Source organism: Parasteatoda tepidariorum, chromosome 3 (genome assembly GCF_982258835.1).
Source record: "Parasteatoda tepidariorum strain Cologne lab strain chromosome 3, Ptep-v5.0, whole genome shotgun sequence".
Taxonomy (NCBI): domain Eukaryota; kingdom Metazoa; phylum Arthropoda; class Arachnida; order Araneae; family Theridiidae; genus Parasteatoda; species Parasteatoda tepidariorum.
This window is the reverse complement of record NC_141757.1, coordinates 37,250,632-37,271,411: the sequence shown is the minus strand read 5'-3', so window position 1 is coordinate 37,271,411 and position 20,780 is coordinate 37,250,632. Positions and strand designations below refer to the sequence as shown.

The 20,780-nt window shown below is 32.3% G+C and overlaps 1 protein-coding gene across 4 annotated transcripts in view; it reads left to right on the top strand.

Annotated features, from left to right (window-relative positions):
• LOC107445356 (nose resistant to fluoxetine protein 6) overlaps positions 1-17,322 on the top strand; it is a 70,721-nt gene extending 53,399 nt beyond the window's left edge. For all 4 annotated transcript variants that reach the window (XM_087159099.1, XM_087159097.1, XM_087159098.1 and 1 more), the window contains 3 exons: positions 208-400; positions 4,786-4,928; positions 16,969-17,322. In XM_087159099.1, the coding sequence (XP_087015225.1) occupies positions 208-400; positions 4,786-4,928; positions 16,969-17,145 (513 nt within the window). In that variant the 3' untranslated portion in view covers positions 17,146-17,322. The remainder of the gene's footprint in view (positions 1-207; positions 401-4,785; positions 4,929-16,968) is intronic.
• The last annotated feature ends 3,458 nt before the right edge of the window (positions 17,323-20,780 follow it).

The following is a 20,780-nucleotide window of genomic DNA, read 5'->3' as shown; positions in this document are numbered from 1 at the left end:
AGCAAGTTGGCATCTCTGAGCCTCTGTTTTAGGTATAATGTTGGAGTAAATATGCTCAAAAATAATCAGTTGCTAGCTAATTAATAATTCAAATTCCTTTAACACTTAGAAATGCAAATAATTTCATTAAATAATAGTTCAGGAATTTTGACTCACTATGACATTGTTCATTATAACTGCAGACTAAATTAGACTTTTTGTTAACAGCATATTAATGCCATAGGCTGGTTTCTGTCATTTATTACATTCTTTACTATGATGACTTTGACTTACAAGTGGAACCAAGGAATTCACGCTCTCCCAGACGTCTTTGTCTCAACTTTATATGGCTCCACTCACAGACTGGCTTGGGGTCTGTGTTTAGCGTTTATAACATTATCGTGTACTTGGGGACAAGGCGGTAAGTTCACATTTTGCAGTTTGAGAAAAAATATTGCGATATTTTTAATGCGTTTTGTAAGAAGCTTCCATCAATGGTTCAAACTATTTATATCTGAGATACTGAATTTTTTTATGTGGGTTATTAGCAGTATTTATTCCATCATCTTGTGTTGTTTCTACACTTTCCATTTGAAAATGCGTAGTATAAATTTATTTAATTTTTTTAAAAACAAAAATAATTTTAAAATTCACACGTAATTCCATTAATTTCTTATATTCCGTTACCATTTCTAAGTAGACGTCAAAAGTCACCACTGTGAAACCCAAAAATTTTCTACCACTTTAGCTTCAAGAAGACGTTTTGAGTTGACTTCTGTTAAAATGTTGTATATTTGCGAAATAAATGCTAACAGTGGAGCTTTTGTGATAGCGCTCTAAATTTTTCCGAAAAACAGCAATGTCTTTTTAAAAGAAAGCTGTATCAAAATAGGTTTATAATTGTTTTTTTTTTTTTTAAGAATTACCAGTAGTATTCTGATATAAATAAAAATTAACAATGAATATAAACTTTTTTTTTAAAAATAGAAATCTTTTTAAAAGAATGCTATAGTAAAATGGCTAATAATTGTTTTTTTTTCGGAATTATCAGTAGTATTAGTGATGTGCCAATCGATTCATTTAAATGAACCGATTCTTTTTTTTCAAATGGTCGTTATAATTGAAGAGTCGTTATAAGAGGAGGTCGTACAAATTAGTTTAGACTGCTTTAGTGTCTGAATTAGTTGATCTAGAGCGGTTCCCAATATTTTTCGGCTACGAACCCTAAATAAATAACCATCTTTCGGCGGATCCTCCGACTTTATAAATAAAGTTTTTTAAGGTAATAGTGAACGTTATAGCCTATTAAAAACTATTTTTTAAATATTCAACTAGAAGAAGGAAGAATTTTCATCGTTTTGTCATTAATATCCGAAAGTTAAATTTCATGTTCTTGTGCTATATTTAGTATAATTATGAATTATTTTTTAGTGTTTAAGTTGAAAAAAAATAAATTTTGAAATAAATAATGTAAATAAGTTAAAATAAGCCGAATTATGGTTTACTTCGAAATGAAAATTTAGAAGAACTGCTTCAAACGTTGAAAATGGTCATTAAGGAAACATATTTCTTTACAAAAGAAGATAATTATTTTAATCGGAAAAGCATGATGAGGAATGCAATATTTTATGAATACCTGTCCTTTTCATAATTTATTCATTTTATTGTTATTAGAAATATTATATTTTCATTTCAAAAATGCCATTTCTATTTTATTGATATTTTCTCAGAATTAATTTCATAAATGCAAACAAAATGTTAAATAAATTATAGATTGTATCTAAATACAATCTGAGGTTTTGAAACTCATCACTGGCTATAAAAAGTACTAACTCGTGGAACCCCTGTAACTCTTAACGGAACCCTAGGGTTCCCCGAAATACCATTTGGGAACCGCTTTTAATCTAGAGTGCAGAAGCTGAATGTTCTAGTTGGATGGCAATAAAACTACTATCTTGTGTAACACCTGTGACTTTTCCACGTAACCATATTTTTTTTAGAATTTTAATGTTTCTAATTTTTTATAATATTTGTCAGAAAATACAATTTTATGAAAAAGTAATTTTTTTTTGTTTTAAAATTGGTCAATATAAAGTCCGATAATTAATAATAAAGATATTCGTAAAAAAATAAAGCGGTAAATTCACATATAATGAAAAAAAAATTTCAAAATGTATGACCTGAAATAAAATAATAAATAGTTTAAATTGCGTTTTAAAACTTAAACAAAAATAATAAATAAATAACCGATTCAAAAATTCGATTAACAGGGGTACCTATTCCTCCAAGGCTGATGGGGAGATACCGTACTTACACCACCCAATTGAATTTTCGCTTTACGAAGACAACAAAAATGCAAAGATAAAAACATATGCAGACACATTTCTTTTTATTAAAATAATTTTTTTTTAGTTATTTAGGAAGCCATGAAAGTCTAATATTTCCTCGTTTGTCAATTCGTACTTTATTTTCAAATGACAAACTACAGTAAGGAAAAACAATCGTATAGAGTGGTATGACATATTACTGATCTCCTACCAAAAGAGATTTTAAAAATTGCCTCATCCCCTCCCCCCTAAGAAAACGAAAATTTTTTGTTTTAACAGAATCACTGGATTTATAATTGAAAAAGTGAAAGGATGTGAATTGAATATTCAGTAAATTTGCCAAAAAATATTCCAAAGAACCCACTGTAGGTATCCTTTAATTTTAGAAAATAAAATAATACTGAAAAGAATCGATTCGCTTCACAAAACAGTTCCTTTAATGTTAAAAGATATAAAGACGCTCAAATGAATCGAATAACCAACTCAAAGAATCGTTTACACAGTTCAATGAATCGAATGTAATGTTAACTCTTTCTCACCGACTGTCACAAATACGTGCCAGCACAAAACCGTATCAATCAGGGTAAGAAGATAAAACTGGTAACCAAAGTAGTTCTTTAGCAGTTTATTTGTGGGTGGGGTTAAAATTGTTTGATTTATTTAATTCACCATTACTTTAGTTCAAAATAAAATTATTTAGTTATACTTTGAACTAACATTGATTATACATGTGATTAAACTAACAATTATTAAAGTAAAAGCAAAGTAAGTCTGTCAAATTAGCAACGCCAACATTTAAGCAACCGTTTTTTATTTATTTACATCTTGATTCTGATTTTGTAGGAATGCTTTTATTAATTACCCGTCCCCAAAGGGTACGGTATGGGAAAACGACTAAAAACAACCGATTAGAAGTCCAAATCAACTTTTTGAACGATTTCAATGTTAAGAGATACGAAACGACTCAAATGAATTGTTTAGAAGTTCAATTGAACTCTTTGAACCGATTTCAATGTTAAGGGATAGGAAACAGTTCGAAACAATCGAATTATTTAGTTTCATGATTCATTTAATGCTAAGAGATAGACCAACAGTTCATTGAATCGTTTATTCGATTCCTTTCCTCCCTTTCAACTCATTTTCATCCAATCAGAGGTTTGCATTCATACTTCAGTTCATTACCCAATCAGCGCAACTGTTTCATTTTCTATAGCTCTCAATTGTTTTCTTGGCATTGCATAAACGATAACATAAAACTCTGCTTTGCTTTACTTTTACTGAAATTTATAAATTGAAAGTTAACCTTGCTTATGAAAAAATACGCTCTTTAATACTAAAGTACTGAAAAGTAATATCTGGGCTTCACACCTTTAATTTCTTTTTATTTGAAAGGAAGAATCAAAACTGTAGAAGACAGCTTTTCAGTTGTTGCCATTTTTAAATTGCTGCTTATCAATAGAGTTAATTAATTTCGTAGGTGAAAAGAAAAAAATAGAGCAATGGACACTTTTCACTGCATCAGAATGCAGTACGCATTGCATTAATAACCATTTTCAATTCCCTTCATTCTTCAAATGAGTCCGTTTTATTAATTACCTCTCGAGACCGGTGGTGCGCTAACATTGAAATCGGGGCCATTCATATTGGATGCGATTTTTTCGCTTGCGAAAAATCTCATACATACGAGTACCTTATTGGCAAGTTTTTCACGTGTAAATATTTTCAACCAATTAGATTGTCATTGACATGATCATCGAGTGAGAATGGACCTGTGTCTAGTCGACTGCGTTGGGTTTTTAGCATGCTCCAATTGTATAAACGAAATGTTGTAGGAAATGCATATGCGGATGTTTAGCAAGTATAAGTACTAACTCTAAATAAGCTGATACAGTGTAGAATACCAAATATTAACAAAAAGAATTGATTCTTAAATTATTATTGACAAAAAGAATCGACTGAAAAGCGAACTTGATGAATCGATTCACAAAAAAGAGTTGATTAAAATATCGATTCGTTCGTTTTTCGCACATCACTATAGTATTCTCATATAAATAAATGCATACCTGCCAACTTATACGCATTTCGAGTGAAAATTTTGCTTTTATTTAACCTGGTAGTAAATGTATGCTATCCTTACATTTATAAACTTAAGTTTTATGTTTCTGATCAGCAGTATTCTTAAAAAAAATAAAGCATATACATTAATATGTGATACAAACATGCTTGCTTGCTTAAGATTTTTCAAAATAAAACGTATTTGTCTCTGCCTAAAAGTACAACTTCCATTTTACTACCACAGGGCAAAATCAACCTCGAAAGGATTAAAAATTGGCTGGTATGTAACAATTAACTAACAATTAGCTAACAATTAACCTTCTGTGATGGCAATTTCAAGTATTTTTCGAAAAATAGTACTGTCTGCTTAAAAAAAAAGCTGTCTCAAGATGGGTTAATAATCGTTTTTACTTTTATTTTTCAGGAATCATCAACAGTTTTCTGAGTTGGGAAGGCTTTGTACCATTCGCAAGATTAACTTACATGGTGTACCTCATTCATTATGGTTTAATGTATATTTATAGTGGGTCCGTAAGGCAATCAATGCTTTTGGGACATCGGACAATGGTAAGATCTTGTACAAAAAAGTCTATTAAATAAATAAAATCCTTACAAATATATGTCAAATAAAGTTCCTAAAACATAATATCATACCAAATATAGAAACTATCTATTTGGAATTCATCTAATTTTCCGATTCCTTTTACTATATGGTTAAAGTAGTATATTATATCATAAGGGTGCTACGACCTGGAAAAATCAAAATGTGTTAAGTCATAACTTTCATAGCAACATACTCTCCAACAATTGCTGTTATCGTTAATTTATTTTTCTCAGTAGAAGTGAAAAAAAAGCAGAAATTCTTGAAACATATTGAATTTCTTATAAACCATTTACAGTTTCATCATGACCTTAAAAAAATAAATGAGTGGTAGCTACGATTTTTCAATACTATTACTAAAAAATGCTTACATTTATTTTTCATTTGTGAATTACGAAATGATACCAGAATTATTTTTCGCACTCATATATATTTCCTTTAAATTAAATATTTATTGATGGCTTAAAACATCTAGATATATCTCACTTTTGCAACGACTTAAAAAAAATTTCCAGATCTTGGGAACCCTGTTTTGCTAAATCTTAAGAATATAGCTAAATAATTTTGCTTGATTTTCTTTACGTTGAATACTTTGCTCTTGTACACGGTCTCCGCTTCATTACAAGAGTGCAATAAATCGAATATGATACAATTAAACGTAGTAGCTGCTCTTTACATCTATTTTAACAGTTTATAATTAGTGGTAGAATAAATTCTGATTAATTAAAATTTTAATGCATTACATTTAATTGCTACGACTAGAAAAATATTTTCTGTATCTACAACAATTTTTTAGATATAGTAATTCTATTTCTGAAGACAAAGTAGCAAGATCAAAAAGTTTCCGGGATTGTAAAAAATTATCTAAAAACTCTATGTAAATAATTTTTCTTTTAGAAGCAAATGTTGTGTAAGATTTTATGTGGTAAAAATGTCGGCACAATTCGAAATCATGCTTGAAGTTTTTAGAAATAATGTCATTTTTATTTTTAAAAAAATTGCATTGAATTAAATGAGCATAAGAAGTTAAAAGCTTTTCAGTTTTTAATATACTATATTTATAAAACTATTTTCACAATATTTATAAAAACAATTTTAAAAATTATATAGGGTAAACTAACCAGTGAAGGAACACTTAAGCTTCGTTTGCCTTTTAAAAAATCATATTAATTTCAAAATTCGTAATTTTAGTTAAATGACAGTGTCAACATATTTGTTACTAATTGCAAATTATGTAAAAAAATTGTAGAGAACATACATAATATTGTTTTAAAGTTTTGGAGGTTCAAATAACATGTAGTAAGAAGACCAAGTGAAGGAACAGCTCTTACCAGGGAAGGAACACAAAATTGCCCAGTAAAGGAACACTTAATTTTGGTTATTTTTTAATGCTCTTTATGAATTTATAAGCCACACAAATATTTAAAAACAAGCCTATTCTTGAAATTATAACATATAATTACTTGGAAAATGTTAGCTGTTTTTTGTAATCATGAATTGAAAATTAAAGTGTCAACATATTAACACATACTGTTCATTCACTGGGAAATCTATGCCCAGTAAAGGAACATGCCTGTTCCCTCACTGGTTAGAAGTTGTTTTTCGCATTTTTAACATACTTTTGATGCGGAACATCACTAAAGGTACAAGAAAATTAAAGTTTATCTTTAATTTTCATTAACTTAGAAAAAAAACCAGTAAAGGAACACTTGCTCCTTCACTGGTTTTTCATCGTTTGGTGATCCAGTGAATAAACACCCCCTTATCTCAGTACTTTATTATGCTATGGTGCTTAAAAAAAATAAAACGTTACTTCAATAACTATATTTTGAATTCTCATTTTCACAGTGAGAAAAATAAAACTATTACACGCAATTAATTCCACTTCAAACGTATAAATACAAACACTCACCTTATATTTTTTTCAAAGAAACAAGGTGTTGCAGAGATAATAACAAATTTGTGAGACATTTTGTCTCTTGGTTCGTTTTTAAAGACTCCTCATTAAGGATGACCAAGGATTATTTCAATTATAGCTTATTTATTATTAAATTCTTGATTATAGAATTATTTACAGAAAAGTTACAAATAGATACATGAGCTGTTGAGTATAATGTTTTTGGAGCGCAACTGCTCCCTTTCTTTTTGTTCATACTAAATCTATCATCGTTCAATTACAACTCTACTCTTCGGCGTTCAAAACTAATCTCGTCTCTAAAAAATCCTCTTTCCATAAGAAACAGTCCTTTGCTCCACCCCCAAGGTAGGGGACGACACCTCCAGTGTCCTTCACCCTCTGACCCTCAGGTCAAGGGGTCAATCAAATGCGTGGGAGAGGAATCAGGATCCTGACACCTCCCCCCCCGGTTTCATCTAGTTCGACCTTCTTTCCTGGTCGTACAGGTGAAACCTAAAAACAATGCAAGCCCATCCCTGCACCAAAAAACAATAACACGCACACATTCCCGTGCGCAAAAGAGATTGGCCGCATTATACCTTATTAAACATAAAATTACACTTAGGACACTTGACAGACTAATAAATACAAAATCAAAACATAGCATAAAAGAACCTAATATTTTTACAATCAAAACATTAAAATCACTTTTATCAGGCCAAAAATAAATATCCATGCCAAAATCCATTTATAAAATTCCATCAAAATAAAATCCTTAAAGTCATGTCCAAAATTCCTGCCTAACAAATAATAATAATTAGCATACAAAATTAACCGTCCAAATTGCCCAAATGTCCACTCTTTCAAGTTCATTGACCTAATCCCCTGGAACATATCTCTTTCCATACCACTTCCTCTTAAGTGACTAGCTAACTCTTTTGCTCTACTTTTTCTTTCCGACCCCCCTTTCTGAAATCCAATCCTTATTTTCACCTGCACCTTACGGGTTTTAATTCTGATATCGGGAGTGTTTGAATTCGCCGCTGTGTACAACTCCTTCTTAGGATACCTAAGCCATTTTACACCCCTCGCAACCCCTGGAGGTTTAGGTTCAATCGCGCCTTCGCTATCTCCCTTTCTTTTCTCACAGGACAACTCCATCCTCTTCAACGCGTTAATTGGACTTATAACTTTCACTCCAACCCCTCGCTGACCACAAACTTCTTTGCCTTTAAAATCCTCCCTCACTTCCTCTAACATTCCTTCAAATTCCGAGCCCTGCACCTGCTCTTTTTTAAGTCTTTGGCCATGAGAAAAGGGTGATTCCTTATCTCCACCCCCTACTTTCTCCCCACACTCCGGATTCATTAAAATACATGGTGGATCTTCGTCCCCTCCCCCGTTTGACTCCATCTCCAACACCTCGAGACCCCCCGGAGTGATTCGCACTCCTCTCCCGTCCGAATTCTCGCAAGCAAGGTCAGTGTCCTTAGTCTCAATCCCCTTGTTCCCTCCTTGTTCTTTTCCCTCAGAACAGATCGTCTTTTTCTCCCACTCTTCTCCCCACCGTTCATCTCCTGCGTTTTCAAAAGCCTGCTCCTCTAATATTTTAAACTCCCTTGACCTTATCACTGTCGCCTCATTTTCACTTCTGACCACTACTGGGATATTTTCGCTAGGGTTTATAATTCCTTCCCCTATTTCTATTCCTTCGCTGACCGCCCCCGGATCCACTGGGGTACTCCGCGCTTCTTCGTCTTCTCCCCTTTCCGTTTCCTTACCTATAGCTAGAATACTTCTATCGCCCCCCTCCTCTTGACTCTTCCCTCCGCTGTCCCTCAAAGACTGCTCATTTAGTAACCGAAATACTTTTGGGGTAATCAGAGCAGCCGTTTCATTCAAATTCTCTACCACCGCTACTGGGATTTCGACATATGACTTTATCTCTTTTTCTCTCCCCCCTCTCCTTATAGGCACAGTTACAAGCTTTGCTCTCACGGCTGGTCCCACAGCTGGTCTTAGAAAGAGCGTCCCCCCTGATTGTAAATATTTCTCAGGAATGAAGGACTGCTTCACAACACTGATTTCCGCCCCACTATCTATAACACCTGAAAAACAAACATTGTCAATTGCGAAATCTGCTCTTGTTAGATCTACCTCTCCCTTCGTCCTTGCATCCTCCAAATTTAATCCAGCCACTCCCACTGCCATTGGGTTTAATCCTCTCCTTTCCAATCTATTCATGTTTTCTCGATAGATGCTCATCCGATATATTTTCGGACAAGCCCTCTTTAAATGCCCTTCTTCGTTACAATTAAAACATTTTGGGGTCCATCCTCCCCCGTTCCCACTATTTCTTGCTGGTATTTCTGGGATCCCCTTCCTAAATTGTTCCGTTAAATTGTTTTTATTCCTACTTATTGTTTCGGCTTGGAAAATCCTTCTACTTGTCTCGTGACCTCTGTATTCCGGAGCCCGCTTTTCACCCATTTTCCCTCCCCTATTTCGGAATCCTACGTCAAGGTTATGGGGTCTTGCCGCCACTACATTATCTAACTCTTGCCCTAAATCTGACACTCCCAACCATCCATCTGATTCCTTCAAATATATGTGGGATTTCAGCTCCTGAGGTAAACTATCTTTTATCCTATCTGCCACTACCAATTCCTTCAATTGTTCTAATGTCGTGACCCCCCTCGACTCCATATAGATCTCTAAGGAGTCCTTAATTTTAACGCCGAATTGAGTATAAGACTCGTTAATCCTTCTGTAGCAGTTATCAAAATTGTTTTTATGCTGAAGGGGAGTTATTCTAAATTCTTTCAGTGTGATTTCTTTAATTTTTTCAAAACTTTCCAAATCCCCTTCCGCTAGATTTGAGCTCAGCCCCCTTACTTTGCCCCTTAAAGCTACCACCATTATTCTCCCTCTATATTCCTCGGGCACCTTATAGAAATTCAGAAAATACTCCGCATCTTTAAAATAAAAGCCCCATTCCTCCGCCTTTGTCGGAGGTTCCCCTAATGCCTTAGTCAAAGTGTTTAAGTGTCTATGAAAAGTGTTGTCTTGGTTTGTACTATTGTCCTTCTCCGGAAGATCATTCCCCTTATTTGCACCCCTCACCTCTAATTCTTTCATTTTTAACTCATGCTCCCGTTCCTGCTTCCGCTCCTCTCGTTCCCGATCCTCTCGCTCCCGTTCCTGTTTCTGTTCCTCCTTCCGTTCCCGCTCCTCTTTAATCCCACTCAAAACATCTTTAGTAAATTGCTCCTCGTAACCTGAACACTCGGTGATCAACGCCCTTATCTCAATAAGTTTGGCGTTCTCAGGAACCGTTATCCCAAACTCCTCCTTAGCTAGCACTATCAGATCTTCCTTTTTTGCTCTTGCAAGAAAACTCATGCTGACGATATAAATTTAATTTCTTAAACACAAAAAAAAATATACCCCTATTTAAAAATGAACCTTAAAAAAATAAAACTTAGCAACACTTTCCCTCATTCTCATACACCGACCTTCTATTATGAAATTTAATACCTCATATGTAAACCAAACATATACAATACAATTTGTATCATGCAATATTCAAAACATGCAATATTCAAACATTACTTCTTAATGCACAGAAATACAAATTACTCTTTTCAACTTTCATTGCAAAATAATACAATTTCGTACTCTTTTGTTACACCTAAAATATACACTTTTACTTTCCCCAAAATTAAAACTCTTAAATTTCGTACATTCTACCGTCGTAATAATTAACGATTTCATCATTTAAACAAAAGCAAACCCCTTCCTTGACCTTTTTTCCGGTCCAAAATTATTTTAACAGAATGCATTATAAATAATAATCACTACTAAATAATAATAAGCCAAGAATCTTGTTTACTCAGATCGCTATTGACATATAAAAACACAATCTTTAAATAATCCTACACTTTTTTACAAGTTATTAAATCAATACTCTTCTTCTTTCATATATACTCTTAATAAAGCAATAAAAAAAATTACACTCTTAACAAACCAACCACTAAGTTACTTAAAAAAAAAACATCAAATCCTTACTTATTATACTTATCAATAATAATCATACTCATTAATCACACAAACAATACTATCGCTAACTGGCCAATCCCTTAAGCTCAAATAAAATAACACATCAGGTTGACTTTAAACCAAAACAAAATAAACTTATCCCCTTAACTAACTACCCTTTTTGTTAAACTTCTACCCAGAAATGTGAGCGTGTAATTTATCTTTTCATGCATGAGATAAAGCTTACCTCCCTTTATTATCTTTTCAATTGTCCTCTTTGTCAGAGAGTCGATGTTGAAACCACACTCTATGGCCACCGGTCACGGGGGGTAGCGCTGGCTTCCTATCGCCTCCGGCGATAATAGTCCCTTTCCAGTACCGTCTCTTCAACTCCCGTCGATGTTGTCAGTCCGCCATCACCCTTTCCTTCAGGCAATCTTTCCTATCTCTTTCACTCGGAACTTAAATGGGCATCGGCGATGATTCTTTTCACTAGCATAGCAGTCTTCCTTCCATCCTGACTAAAACTCCATCAGGCAACACTCTGTACTCGGCATTTCTCATAGTGGGCATCGGCGATGATTCTTTTCACTAGCATAGCAATCTTCCTTCCATCCAGGCGAGAATCCTGTCAGGCTGCGACAATTTGTGAGACATTTTGTCTCTTGGTTCGTTTTTAAAGACTCCTCATTAAGGATGACCAAGGATTATTTCAATTATAGCTTATTTATTATTAAATTCTTGATTATAGAATTATTTACAGAAAAGTTACAAATAGATACATGAGCTGTTGAGTATAATGTTTTTGGAGCGCAACTGCTCCCTTTCTTTTTGTTCATACTAAATCTATCATCGTTCAATTACAACTCTACTCTTCGGCGTTCAAAACTAATCTCGTCTCTAAAAAATCCTCTTTCCCATAAGAAACAGTCCTTTGCTCCACCCCCAAGGTAGGGGACGACACCTCCAGTGTCCTTCACCCTCTGACCCTCAGGTCAAGGGGTCAATCAAATGCGTGGGAGAGGAATCAGGATCCTGACAAAATTCAAACTTTTTTCCAGCGAAGTCTAGTTGACCAGGTAATCCAAAACATTGCTACATGACTTCCTATTGTTTGGCAGTAAGCTATTGTTACCAATCGATCTAAAGAAAAACTTCAAAATTCTTATTTTTAATCAATATACATGAAATGTTCATTCACTGGTTGGTTTACCCTGTCACGATCTAATACATATTATTTGATTGATCCGTATTTTGCAGTCCCGCAGTGGACTGATCGTTAAGACACGGTTCCCAGAAGATCACCGAAGTCAAGCATCACTGGCTGCGGTCAGTGTGCGGGTGGGAGACCACTTGGATCAGTCTGCGTAGGGACCGAGGGTGTGCAGTATGGGTCCTCGACTTCGCGCGTAGGTCATTGGGCTACCGAAGCGGGGGTGCCATCCCCTTTACAGAGGATCAAAATTGTGATGGCTTGTCTTCGGATCATCCTCAGGGATGTTTCCTAGACCGTCGTCAATTGCCCATTGTGCAGCTCTAGTGCGACGTAAATTAACTACAACAACCGTATTTTGCATGGGTAAAATGTACGTCATTTCTCTAAGCTTCAAGAAGCATGTAAAATAAATTCTTTCATAATCTGGCAACAGATTTGCTCTATAAAATTTTGCAGAACATTCGGTGTCAAAGGAAAGATAGTTTACATAGAAATATGTTCACTTGTATCATATATTAACTACCTATTTAATTTTATAAGTTTTTTTTTTCAAATATTAACCACACCTTTAAACTGTCCCATTCTAACCCTTATTAATAATAAACTTAAACGACGGAGTAGATAACCCTAATTTGCCTCTATGCTTGATACAGGAGTTTTCTGTTTTGGGTTCAAAATTACAAATTGAATGGAGTTGAACATTGGTAGTCATAAACTCAAATTTGAGTCGGCAGTTATACGACAGTTCTAAAAAATTTATCACTGTAAAGATTATGACTAAATCACAGAATATGGATATTTAACCTCATAAACCATTATTAAGTGTCATTAAATGATGTTATTCCAAATGTATTCCTTCAAATTTTATTAGGTAAGAATTTTAGCCACGACAGGATACATCTCTTTCTAAAACTGCTGAATTGAACAGTCAGGAATAAGTTTATAAAAAGGGTCATATAATTAAAAAAAACTAGGGAACGTTACTTGGGGAAAATCGTAAAGACAAGTTTACTTCGTGAATTATGCCATTGCATTGTTCTGAAAAAATAAAAATTAAGTTATTAAATAAATGATGGATAAAAATTGACAGTTAATAAATGACAGTTAAAAAATAAAGGTTATTTTATTTTATAACCGTCATTGAACAGCTAGGGGGGCCCTACCATGAGCTACCGGGAATGGAATGAAGATTCCCGGCTGGAAGGAGAAACTGGGAAAGCTTGGTTCCATGAACGTTCAATACCGCACCATGAACACTCCCTTGGAATCAGACATTCCACGATAACTCTCTCTCAGGGCGTGGCTAAAATTTAACCAATCACACAATTTACTTAAGATTTTCTATTTAAGTTTGGCAGCCTTAGCATGAGTAAAACGAAACGAGCTTCTGCTATTTGGATAATATTTTTAACGATTTATTGTTTTCTTTTTATAATGTTTTTTGTTTTCATTAGACTAAAAAAACAAACTGCGAATACTTCGAAATATTCTTTAATTTATACATATAATTTTAGTAATTAAAAACTGTCATATTTATCATGTATAATTCATTGGATAAAACCATTTTTTCATAATAAATATTTCTGATATATCCTTTAATACGTTTCACTATTTGTTTTAAATATTTTTTAAGAAGTACAACTCTTAAAATAATGATCATATTTTACTGAATTAAGATTCAAAATTTCGTGCCTGAGTACTGCGTGTAGATTGATTACTAATTATACTAGTTTTCAAATCAAAGCTGATTGCCAGAAAGAAATCAAATTTTATCAGACAAAAAATTAACGTTTACCTATCGGTCTCTTAGAAATTAACTTAATTTCAGAAAAGTTCATTAGTTTTCAATTAAATTTGTAACGATATGAATGACTAAAGTCTCTACTTTGCTTATTACTTTGGTTTATTTGTTACATTATTAAAGTGACTCTTTTTACTGATAGTTAGATAAATATGTTCACAAGAAATTAATTTATAGATTTGTGTAAAAAAAATTTCGTGATTTGTAAAATCATTACACGTTTGAAATACTTAAAAATTATAGTTCAAGAAACTACTTACACAGCTTTTATAGTATATATTTTAATGGAAGAATGAGAATAAAAAAATTTAAAATGAGTAAAACAAGAAATAAGTACATATTTCATTACCGATTCGAAGCATTTTTATTCTATTTACTTTTCCCGTTATTCTTTTTCGCATTTCTTATTATAAATAAAGTGTTTACTTTATAATACATCATGCCTGTAACAAATTCTTTTAAATTTGCTGCCATCTGTATATAGTATAAAAACCATCGTTCGGAATGAAGTTAAATACTGTTGAATTAAAAGTTCATCGAAAGAAAATTAAAAAAGAAATGATTGGAACTTCAAAAAAAGGTATTGGTCAAGTAATATATCCCAGATAATATCCCAATATATCCCAAGTAATATAACATAAAAATAGTAACAATTATCATATAATGAGAGCATAATTATATTTAGTTTGCCGTAATTTCTTAGTTAACTCTGAAAGTATCTTTTCGTTTACACATACTAATGAAACAAAACATTTCTCTTTTAATTATCGTCTCGAAAATGGTTCGGACACGTTTATCTTTTAGAAATTTTGTTATCTTCTCTTAAGAAATCGAAAAAAATTAAGTCATTCATCGGCGAAATATCGTATTTAGTCCTCAAAAATTCACCATTCCCTGCAAGATTGACCGGCATGTTTAAAATGATCAACAAATCCCTTGATTCCCTCTTGGAACGACGATTCTAAGTGCCAGAGACTGGTTGGAATGAAACCGGTTCTAATTCCAGCTAAGAAACTCAGCTCATGGAACTCAGCCCAGGAGCTCATGGTAGGGTTCCAGCCTAATTTCTGGGTTTACGACAGCTAATGTTCAATTCCGCAGCCTTGTAACTTTTAACCCAATCCAGAAGACAAGCGAACTCCTGGATCAAGCATTGGGAAAAATGTGCCTACGTGAAAGAATTTTTGATGGAACTATCCTGCATTTGCGTTACATGGAGAGGAAAACCACAAAAACCTCCCACGATTTGCATGACGGAGAGGGGATTCTAACCCATTTACCTTTGAGGATATTTTTACGTCAGCAATGTGTTCGGTACGTGCAGGGTGCAGAATTCGCATCTACCAGCAATCGCTGTGATTCAAATCCGGTTCACCTTTTTGGAAGGCAAACGCTCTATACCCTGCGCCACCACGGATCAGTTATAAATTATAGTTTGTCTAAAGCAAGAACTCCCTTTGCCATTCGTCTGGACCCGTGGCGATGACTATGGCAACGAGGTATAACTATTTCAAATAAGTTTTAGCTCGAGCGAGAGAAACAGAATCTTTTTCGTTCGTCTATTGTGTTAGCCCTAAATTGAGGAGAAGCTACCCTCCTTAAAATGCGCTGTTCTTGTTCCCACAGCAGCAGACCACCTAAAGATTTTGTGGTGGGAGGAGTTCTTCCCTTAGACAAACTATATCTGATTTTCCTTATCTTAATTTAGTGACTTGTAATGCTATTATTGTGACAAAAATATAAAAAGATTTCTAACTCTATGTAAACAATCATTCTTTTAGAAGTAAATGTTTTTGAAGATTTTACATTGCAAAACTGTTGACGCAGTTTGAAAGATCATGCTTGGAGCGTTTAGAAGTGGGGTCCTTTTTACCTTTATAAAATTTACATCGACCAACAGAAATGCCAACTGATCCGAATTCGACAAAATATTAAAAAATGGTTGAGAACTGCGAACTAAAATTTGTAGATTTTCGGTTACTTTGGCCAACTTTTTAACAGGCTCAACATGGCTTTACTTCAGGGATGCAAACTGTTCACCGTTCTACTAACATTTAGTAAATTGGTAGCGAATTCATTAGTAAAACTTGCACAATGAGTATAATTACGTCTACTCTTTAGCAGTTTCATCCCGATATGAGTACAATAATGTTGCATTTCATATGATGATTTGAATCTGACATAAATATTACAATCTTACTATAGTTAAAAGTTTTTTAAATCGCTTGAATCTTTTAATAATGATGTCTGATTCACCCATTTAAAATTCGAATCAATCAAAATGCGAAGAACAGGGCCCGAGCAAAGGATTTCAAATTTATAGCCAGTAAATTAGACAACTATCAAAAGTCTTCATCAAATGCAAATCTTCATTTTAATATTTTATGATATTTTTTTCCCATGGAAAACTGTTTTTCGGTTGTTTGTTTCTGGCGTATATTATTTGGACCCAATTCTAAGCAGTTATGCATCAATACAGAAAATTACTGTAATCGTACTGTAAATGTATCGACAACACAGAAAATTACTGTAATTGAATAAAAATTTCTTATTTGTTTAGAAAATTTCATTTGGACGTAATTTTGAGGATCGCGTTAAATATATTTTTTTCTTTCCAGTGGAAAAAATCATTCGCCAAAACACATTTTTATTCGTCAAATTTACGATTTTATCGTATTTGGCAAGTTAACGAATGCTTAGAACCAGAAAAAGGATGTTATTAACTGCTTATTAACTTTAATATTAGCAATTTTATAAACAAATTTATAGGATTGCAACAATTGTATTAGAATATTTTTTTAATTTTAGTGGTATTAAAAAAGAAAAGTTTTTAACTACCTACACTAATGTTACTCGATGCAACTTTTATAGGCCTAAAATGGATCCCACTTCTAAAAGTTTCAAGCATGATTTTTCAAACTGTGACAACAGTTTTGCCATGTAATATCTTCCCAAACATTTACTGCTGAAAGAAAAATTGTTACATAGAGGTGATTCTCTTTTTCCGAATCTTGTATATCATATTTAACTATTCTTATTTTGTTTGCTTTCCAGATCTTCATATTTTTCAATAATATGTTCCTCAGCTTCTTGGCAGCTTTGGTGCTAGGTTTAATCTTCGAGTCTCCTTTAATGGCATTAGATAAAGCATTTTCGGATGGAAAGCTGAGAAAACAAATTAGGCCAATCAATACAGTGAATGGAACTGTTATGTTGAAGAATGCTGTGTGAATATTGAACTCTGTGAATATGACTGACTTATTTTTTAAAGACGTCCTCATTGGGAAGTGTGTGTCAGTTCTTCATTCATACTGCCTTAAATCCATTGGTAATTTCCAAAATGTTTTAACCATTCCTATGCTGTCTATCACAAGCCATTAAATTAATAAAAACAATTTAAAAAGTTAAGATTAAGAAGATAATTGCCAAATTTTAATGCATAGTAATGCGCATATTTCAATTAATTGTTTTGAAACAATGCAAATATGGAATTCATAACGTTTCATATTCCACCTATGCTCCAGATCAGATAAGGAAAATTAATTCTTTTTCTTCGTTCAGATGCATTTACTGTTAAGAATCCTGTGAGATTTTCGATAAAAAGTAGAAAGAAATAATTTTTTTATGTCATAATTTAAGTTAATGACGTTGTAATTAATTCAGTATTAAACTTACTTATGTAAACTATAATCAGATTTGTGCTTAACACTAGGTTTAAGGACGTTTCTAATATACCTATCTCTACGAACACGCGAAAATTTGACAGCAAATATATATTTTAAAGTGGCAGTTTATCAATTGTGATTCTTGGTTTAATAAATTCAATTTAGTAGATTTTTATCCACCTCTATTTCTGATTCATTCGTAAGCTTATATAATTCACCGCTTTATATTTGAAAAATTTACTTCGTAGTTATTTACCGCTTTTCTTAAAATTCTTTTCGGTTTTCTGGAGCAGTTGGCATCTCTGCGAAACAATGTAATTATATACTATCAGAAAAAAATTTAAATATGACATATATATTTATGAAATATTCTAGTATTTTATTTTTCAATACTTGAACTAAGCAACAGAAACCTTCAAAATCTGACACTCTGACATCAATTGGCATTCTGTGTTTGTTCTTTCTATTATTGCTTACCGGCAACAGTTGTTTATCACTTGTTTCATTTGAGATAACAATATCGGATAACGGATCGAAGTATTGTCGGTACATTCCTATTTATTATTGATGTGATATTTGCATGTTTACTCAAAATTTTGTCTAAATTACGATCGCGTCAAATTGACGTATATCCGTAGAGATAGGTATACCACAAAGAGAATTTCAATATTTCAACGCTTTCGAGGAAATTCGACTTCAAAATATATTTACCTCCATCAATGGATAAAAGTCATTACAAGAGATAAAATAAAAATGCAAGCGGCTTTTATAATTTTCCTTATAAAATTCGAAATGCGTCAAAATGACGCGTCCCGAAAACCTAGTGCTAAATGTATAAATTTCCAACATTTAATAAATTTTCAAACATTTAATAAATATTTATTAATCATAAATAGCATAAAATCTCACAAAATAAACAAAGTATATTGAGCAATTAAAAATTCGTAAATATTTTAAACAATTCTGTAATAGACTGCAAACGTCTTTAATGTAAAGCCCTAGCATTAGCACAAGATAAAAAATCAGCACAGTATAAATAGAAGCGTCTCATATAAATCCAAAAAGTGGCAAACTATTTAAGCCAAAGACTGTTCAGTAATTTGAGATTTAGCCCTCACGTTGCTTACTAAAGTCTTGCGAAGATGTTAAGGTGGGCAATTCATATCCTTCAAAGCTATTACTCATATAGGAAAGATAAATACATCGAGGTAAAGGCATTTAATTTTTACTCTTTTTCTGTTAAGTATTATAAACAGTTACCTAATATACATTTACTAGTGGAAAATTTAAAAATGTTTGTATATATATATATATCACTTTTAAAAGTAGTTATAGTCATTAAAATCTTTTTCTCCGAAAAAATAAAATACGAATGAAATGCTCCTACTACAATTCTTCTGCCTTTTCAGATTAAGTTTTAATCCCTATTCTACAATTTGAAATCAAAATGGTAAAACAGGGCTCCCAAAGCTGCATCAAATCTTTTAAAGCGGTAGCGAAATTTATACTGTAATATATAGTTTTTGTTTTCAAAATTTAATATTAAGTTTTTCTTGATCACAACAAAGATTTAGAAACTTATTGCATGTAAAGAAGCCTGATACACGCTATATGTATGTTATTTAAATTGTAGTGGTTTCAAAATTAGGAAAACTTTAAATTGCTTTGATGAGTAGTTTGCTACCACTTGAAAAGTTTTTGAAGGACCCCTAATAACGTTATGCGTTAGTCACCACTTTTTAAGTTTTTATGGGACGCTTCTATACTTGAATATTTTTTAACAGGAAAATCAGTAATCGACGAATAAACTTTAAATGATTATTATAAACAACCAATAAATGATTGTGTGCTTTAAAGTATGAATCAAATATTTAATATAAAAAGTGTAAAAAATATGTAATCAGCATACTATTTAAAGCTTCATACTAAGACTGATCGATACACCCCCCAAGATAATTACAATTATATTGCAAAACATTTCTATTTTGAGCAGTAACGAAATTTATTTTTTAAATTTCTGCAAATATCTTATGCTTAACTTAGCTTTCAATCCCAAAACCATTAATTTTTGTTGCTATCAGTGAGCAATCAAAAGTATTAATTTAAAATCGTCATAATCTGGGCATCAAAAATAATATGTTCTACCCGTTGGCATAGAATTAAATCCTCTCCTCTTAGTTGCAAGACCTAGCGAATCGTATTTTGCTAAGAAGGTAGAGGAAGAAACTAATGTAATGCTATCTTAACAAAGAGATGTTTATTACCTCATTTGTCTACATAGCATTATGATATTTCTATAATCATAAAACTTATGCGTTGAATAAATTCCTAAATAAAGTGGCTTGCATAAGTTTCCTGACTCCATATTTTTTATAATATTTGTTAGCTTATGGTAATTTAAATTAGTGAAAAACAAATGCTCTATTATTTAATTTTTTAATATGGCGAAACTAACAGAATATCTTTTTTGTTATTGTACGTATGAAAATTTATAAAACGCTACTTAGCAATTTTCAACCTGGTAGAACATTTTTTTAATGCCAGGTTTAAATTAAATGTTCTCTTTGCAAAATATCGTAATTTATTGCTTTTTCCTTAGTAAGACGAGAAAAGCATGGCAAAATCTCGTACAAAAATTTAATATAAATGATTTTATCCATAAAAGTCGTAAGCGATGATTATTGTAGCATTTCGTTGTAATCAGTAAACATTGTTTATCAGCAAACATTGTAATCAGCAAACAGCTTAAAAATATTACACATTTATATCAAATTCATTAGTGTTTTCAAGCTGTATGTTTTATAAACGATTATAAGTTATTTACAATCTTATTGCGCGTAATTTAGGATTTTATTTTATAAGTTTTTATTGATTACTTAGTATTTTGATGGTATGAAAATTGACACAAAAGCAGAATCTTTAATTGTAGTAGAAATCTGAATGACATTTATTTCCAAGTAAAATTATTTATTTTATATTAATGATATTAAAGCATTGCAGCAATTTTATGACAGACTGTAAATTTCAACAAAAAAGTTATATTAATGAGAGGCTATAATCATCTACTATACAAATTGCACTTATTTTTTTTAAAAATTTATTTCCAAAGTAGATTTTTAAATTCATAATTCAGATCGAAGTAATTTTCTACATAAATTCTACTGGAGATTACAATAGTAATTATCTGTATTCAAACTTTAA